Source organism: Macrobrachium nipponense, chromosome 27 (assembly GCF_015104395.2).
Source record: "Macrobrachium nipponense isolate FS-2020 chromosome 27, ASM1510439v2, whole genome shotgun sequence".
In the NCBI taxonomy this organism is placed as follows: domain Eukaryota; kingdom Metazoa; phylum Arthropoda; class Malacostraca; order Decapoda; family Palaemonidae; genus Macrobrachium; species Macrobrachium nipponense.
The window spans coordinates 23159149-23166432 of NC_087216.1; the positions used below are offsets into that span (position 1 = coordinate 23159149).

The 7284-nt window shown below is 31.6% G+C and overlaps 1 protein-coding gene across 1 annotated transcript in view; it reads left to right on the top strand.

Moving 5' to 3' along the window:
* The window catches only part of LOC135200628 (uncharacterized), a 6852-nt gene extending 791 nt beyond the window's left edge, over positions 1-6061 (top strand). Inside the window, exons 3-5 of the mRNA XM_064229238.1 lie at positions 106-403; positions 1091-1186; positions 5810-6061. Of these exons, the coding sequence (XP_064085308.1) occupies positions 106-403; positions 1091-1186; positions 5810-5974 (559 nt within the window). The 3' untranslated portion in view covers positions 5975-6061. The remainder of the gene's footprint in view (positions 1-105; positions 404-1090; positions 1187-5809) is intronic.
* Positions 6062-7284: the final 1223 nt, after the last annotated feature.

Here is a 7284-nt window from a genome sequence, read left to right on the forward strand (position 1 = left end):
TAGTGTTTAAGAAGTGACGTTCCAGTAGCCGAAGTAAAAAGAAGTCATTCTTGTGGACTAGGTTTCATCCATATTAAATGGGTAATACTTTCATTATATCAAAAGGCCTTTCTATCCCTCTCCTCCCCTTCCTCTTTCAGCGCTGAACACGGACATGAAAGCTGTTAAACTACGCCATGAAAGTTCCAACACCTACAAACTTGAGCCTCCCGACGCCACGACCCCATACTGGACTCACAGCTGCTACCGGAACGGCGTTGTCGTTGGGGTGGCTTCCCTCACCGATCTGACAGACCTCGATTTCCTGCTGTGCATGAATTTTCGCGGGATGGTAATTGGTTACGACAGTCTAGAAGGCTTCACCGTTGTAGATGGCAGTCGAAACTGCACGTACTTCTCTCAGGTTAGACACAAAATTTCCACTAACGGATTCTTGAGCTGTCCTGTAACAGCCTATCAAGGCTTTTATCTCTGAAAGTACAGTCCTTGTACTGTCCTTTATCAGCCTATCAAGACTTTCCTCTCAGAATATCGAGTTTCTGCACTGTTCTTTATCAGCCTATCAAGACTTTCCTCTCAGAATATAGTCTCTGTACTGTCCTTTATCAGCCTATCAAGACTTTCCTCTCAGAATATAGAGTCTCTGTACTGTTCTTTATCAGCCTATCAAGACTTTCCTCTCAGAATATAGAGTCTCTGTACTGTTCTTTATCAGCCTATCAAGACTTTCCTCTCAGAATATAGTCTCTGTACTGTCCTTTATCAGGCTATTAACACTTTCCTCTCTGAAAGCAGAGCACCTGAGCTGTCCTTTAGCCTGTAAAGGTTTCCATCTCAGAATGTTGAGTCTCTGAGTTGTCCTATGTCAGGCTATCATGGTTTTTCCCTCAGAATGTAGAGGCCCTGAGTTGTTCTAATAACAGTTATTTCTAATAACATGTAGCACATTGATTTTAATTTTCGTTGGTGAAACAACACACTATTTGACCATAGTTTTCAGCATGCGCCCCAACTAAGCTGGAGGTTGGATCATGCCTTGTTTTCACTTATGAGTCTATTTGCACTAAAGAGTCATTTTCCATTTTACTAGAATCACCTGGTGGAAGCTGTCTGGTCCAAAGACGAGAAGTACAGCGATCCTTCTGAATTCAGATACGTTTGCAGGAAGATTCTAACTCCTGGGATGGTGAGTGGTCACAGTCATTATCATTTACTCAGGGAGTAAGACTACAAATTACTTTATTGTTGTTGTTGTTCTTGTTGAGGATAGGAAAGTTCTATGGAAGAGCCTAAAAAAGTCTGAAAAAGGTGTTTTGCGTTGAGTTAAAGTTACAGGAATTTTAGGATACGATATCAATGATTTGTTTATTAGAAATGAAAATGTTAAAAGTAAATAATGTGCATGTTTAACAGTATAAAAAGAAATATTTCTATTAAAATATAGTGTATTCATTTTAATTTTCGTTGGTGAAACAAGGCTCTGTTTGACCGTAGATTTCAGCAGGTTTTAATTTACGTTAAAAGTTAGGAATATAATGGTCACAACTTATGCATGAGGGGAAAGTCTTGCACTCGTCCAGAGTAAGCTGGAGGTCGGATCACGCCTTGTGTACTTTTAAGAATACTGTCATAAAAGTTTTTCTTTTAATCTCTGCCAGAGAGTTAGTAGAAAATAATGCATAATGTACGGTGCCTTATTCTAATTCATCCTTCATTATTTTGCTCTAAGTTTTATCTATAATGGAACCAGCGATTCTCATTAGTTAGGTCCCTAAAAATGTCGTTATTGAATAACCTTAGACTGTATAATTTTCCATACATATGTGTGTGTATATATATATATAAAATATATATATATATAAGTATATATAATATATATATATATACATATATGATAGCATATATAGTTTATCTATATATATATATATATATATATATATATATATATAATAATATATATATATATATATACTATATGTATATGCATATATATATATATATATATATATATATACTATATATATATATTATATATATATATATATATAAATGTATATGCATATATATATTATATATATATATATATTATATATATATATATTAATATACTATATATATATATATAAAATCACAAAAGTAAGCACGTGATTTTGTTTACCAGTAAAAGCCACAGGGAAAATTTTAAAAAAGAAAAGACAGAGTGCCAAGTACTTTCGTGTATTTAACACATCTTCGGGGCACAAAGTAATACAAAATGTAAAAACTATTGAGCAAGAAAGCTCTCACAAAAGCAAAGTGAAAAATAGTTATATATGTATGTACAATAAGGCCATTACAAACAGAAACAGCATTCGTCCAGATTACCCAACCGCTTAACAACATAACAAGTCAAAAGAAAAAGAGTAATTACCCAATGACCCAATTACTTACAGAAGAGAAAAACACTGACCATGTCAACCAGTTTTATAAAACAACTGAATTCACAATTATGAATAGTAACAATAATAACGGCACTAAACAACACCTACCTAAAAAACACTAATAAACAAAAATAACTGAATGAACAGTACTATCAATATGAAAGAAAAAAAAAAATTTTTTTGACTAGTACAAAAACTGAAAGGATAATGTTAAAACTCACAAGAAATACCATAAGAAGGAACTTGACAAGTACACCAAATTAAAGAATAAATGTTAAAACTCTTCACTATTTTATCTATGATAAAGATTGTCTAATTTGTACATACCAGGGCTCAAATTTAAAAGTTTTCCAGAATATGTCTTAATAAAAGCAGATTCAATTATATTCCTACTAATATAATCGTTACAAAATAAAATCTCTTTTGCTTCTGTCCAATCAGTCGCATGGTTAAGATTACTAAGGTGAATAAAAAGGGCACTAGAAGTCTGTCCTGTTCTAACTGAATATTTATGATGATTTAATCTGATGCCACGCAGTCTAGTACCTCGCAGATTGCTGCAACTCTCGGACCGACCTTTTGATGATTTTCTTCGTCTGATCATCGAGAAGTATATTTGCATTAGCAAGATAGAAGTGGCTGAAAATTTCAAAATTCTTCAGTGTAATCGTCGAGCATTTCATCAAGCAATACCGTTTGAATGGAAGACTTCTCTTCTGGATTATTGTTACAGGAAACTATGATGGGTGCGTAGTAATTTGGAGAAAAAATTGAATGGAAAATTAAAACGTCTGATTAAAGACAGCGTGTAGACTCGTAACGCCAATAGTGAATTTGTGATTAATTTGTCAGATCGACCATTAAATGAAGTTGACAAATGTGCATTAGGATATGGACTGGGTTTTTCTTTCACGAAATGTATCAACGGTGTTGAAGTAGCGAAATCATTTTGCAATTTAGAAAAATATGGTAACCTATCAAATGAGGACATCAATATCTGTAAAGGGATTGTTTATGGATTTATGTCAAAGTCCTTTAACGCTAGTGTTCCTCTTTGTTTTATGAAAGATTTTGATGTTCTTAAAAAAGATTTAAATTTGCATATCACGAAAGCAGACAAATCAAAGGCCATAGTAATTATGAATAAAGAGGACTATATAACGAAAATGTCAGATTTGTTAAGTGATCCTGTTACTTATGACGAGCTACGTAATAACCCGTTAACCACAGTCAATAGTAGTTTTGTTAAAGAGCTGAAATGTATCTTGAGGGGGAGGGATGAGCTAATTAAGCAATTTACTGTCAAGTGTGCCAGTTTACCATATATGTACGGCTTGGTTAAGACCCATAAGCCAAACAATCCCATTAGGCCTATTATAAGTTCAGTAGGTTCTGTGTCTTATAAATTGTCAAAGTGGCTAGTCCAAGTTCTTACGCCGGTTGTTGGTACAATATCACAGTGTAATATTAAGAATAATGTTGATTTTGTAGACAGACTTAGCAACATTAATGTAACTTTTGAGTTTAAAATTGTCAGTTTCGATGTTGTATCGTTATTTACTAAAGTTCCAGTGGATGTTTTGTTAAATTTTTTATCAGAGGAATTGCCTAAATATAATTTACCGTTACCCTCGAATGTAATAGTTGACTTGATTAGGCTTTGCATTAAGGATTGTAAATTTACATTTAATGGAAAATATTTTTTACAAAAATTTGGTATGTCAATGGGAAATCCACTTTCTCCGGTGCTTAGTAATCTTTACATGGAGTTTTTTGAGGTCAGACTGTTACCTAGTATTTTACCGATTGGTACTGTATGGTATCGTTATGTGGATGATATTTTTTGTGTATGGCCTGTAAATGCAAACATTGGAGAATTTTTAGATAAACTGAATGATCTGGTTCCCTCAATTAAATTTACAGTGGAGAAGAGAGAACAATGTTACCATTTTTAGATGTACAAGTTTACAGACAAATCCGTAGTTTTAAATTCAATGTATATCGCAAGCCTACAAATATATGTTCCTATGTTCATTATTACTCTGAGCATCATAATAAAGTAAAATTATCAATTTTTTCTTCGATGTTTTTGAGGGCCTTAAGAATATGCAGTTCTGAGTTTTTAGATGAAGAAATAGGAAAAATATGTGACATAGGTGTAAAACTTCAATATCCGATGTTTTTTATAGACAAGGCATTAAAAATGGCCAAGAGTACTTTTTATTCAAATAGGGTTAGAGAACCTTTTTCATGCCATAATATGTTGGTTTTACCATACCACAAGAATTTTTATGATTTGCCTAAGGTCCGTTTTCGACTTTCGATTTTTTAATGTAAAATTGTTTTTAAAAGCCCAAAGTACGGTTTGTAATATACTGATAAAGAACTCCCCATTTTCATCTACCTGCTGCCTTTATACAATTCCTTGTCAGGGGTGTGATAAGAAATATGTCGGCCAAACTGGGAAAGATTTGTCCACAAGATTAAATCAACATAAATATTCAGTTAGAACAGGACAGACTTCTAGTGCCCTTTTTATTCACCTTAGTAATCTTAACTATGCGATTGATTGGACAGAGGCAAAAGAGATTTTATTTTGTAACGATTATATTAGTAGGAATATAATTGAATCTGCTTTTATAAAGACATATTCTGGAAAACTTTTAAATTTGAGCCCTGCTATGTACAAATTAGACAATCTTATCATACATAAAACAGTGAAGAGTTTTAACATTATTCTTTAATTTGGTGTACTTGTCAAGTTCCTTCTTATGTATTTCTTGTGAGTTTTAACATTATCCTTTCAGTTTTTGTACTAGTCAAAAAATTTTTTATTTTTATTTTTTTTTATTTCATATTGATAGTACTGTTCATTCATTATTTTTGTTTATTAGTGTTTTAGGTATGTTGTTAGTGCCGTTATTATTGTTACTATTCATAATTGTGAATTCAGTTGTTTTATAAAACTGGTTGACATAGTCAGTGTTTTTCTCTTCTGTAAGTAATTGGGTCATTGGGCAATTACTCTTTTTCTTTTGAATTGTTGGGTTGTTAAGCGGTTGAGTAATCTGGACGAATGCTGTTTCTGTTTGTAATGGCCTTATTGTACATACATATATAATTATTTTCCACTTTGCTTTTGTGAGAGCTTTCTTGCTCAATAGTTTTTACGTTTTGTATTACTTTGTGCCCCGAAGATGTGTTAAATACACGAAAGTACTTGGCACTCTGTCTTTTCTTTTTTTTTAAAATTTTTCCCTGTGGCTTTTCTGGAAAATATTTTTACTATTATATATATATATATTTATATATATATATATATATATATATATATATATATATATATATATATATATAGATATATATATATATATATATTATTGTTACAGGACGTTGATCACGATAGATGCACCGATGCCCAAAAGAGTGTAGGACTTGTTCCAAAGGAGAGTGGACAATACCAAATACTGAGGTGCCCTCCACACATGGCTGCAGTTAGTATTCAGAGATTATACAATGGAAGTGCAAGAGTGTTATGTTGTCTAATTTACTAATTCTGTCACATGCACGCACATACACAAACACACATATATATACTTATACCTTGGTCTCACCCACTTTCACACCAAACAGTGACTTTCCTGCCTTATATATTCTAAGGCACTTTTCACTTCTAATTATAGTATAATATTTATTAATAATTAGTATATCTAATATATACTAATTTATATATATATAAATTTCTATATAAATGAATGTATATATAAAATATCTGTCAGTATGGAATACATTATCTAGCTTGAAAATTTTGGACTACAATGTATGATAATATGTAATATTTCACAATTACTACACTAAACCGGAATCCCCAAAATTATAGAGAAATTAAAGAGAAATACATACTTGCAATGGCATATGAATTTCATTTTCCTTCCCCTGTTCATTGGAAAATTTGATCGGGAATCGGTTTCAGAATATAGGGTGACTGATGTTTTCATAAGATTTTAATACTCTCAACTTAATTTTTCAACTGTTTGTCTGTTTTGTTTATCATTAATGTTAGTAACTAATTAAAGACCCATAATATATATATATATATTATATATATATATATATATATATATATATATATATATATATATATATATACATACGCATTAAGATACAAATGTCGCACGCCAAATGTCTGTAAATTGATCAATCAATCAATCATGAACATTGAAAAGAATTACAAGGTCTAAATAATAATTGAATAGATATGTAAAAAAATCAGATGAATTGATAGATAAACAGGAACTCTTGATCTTATAAAGACGTTTTCCTGTTTTCTTGTTCAAGAAGTTATGACATTTTCAAGAGAAATCAAATAAAATCTAGGGTTAAAAAAAAACTAGTCGATCATTAAAGAAATGAATTGTCAAAAAGGGCATGAGACATTCGCAAACACGGGAAACAGGTCGTGACTGTCAGTGAAAATAAACGAATTTTTAAAGAACCACTCTATTTTCCCACTAATGGTACTGCTGTTTCTTCATCTTTTATTTGGTTTTGTCTTAGTCTCAGGAAACTAAACTCTGTAGTAATGTAAACCCCGTTTTAGGAAGAATAATTCTCTTGCTACAATACAATGCAATACTGGATAATGAAACGCTAATTATATATATTATACATATACATATAATCTATCCTTGTTTCTTTCACGTATTCATATACTAATTACTTGAATGTCAAGTTCCACTGTATTGTTTCTTTAATCCTTAAGGCATTTCAATGAATTGTACGGCTGTTGTCGTTAATCTCAGCCTAATCACTAAAGATACCTTTTAGATTACTAGGGATTTAAAAGAAAATATCTTAAAAAAAT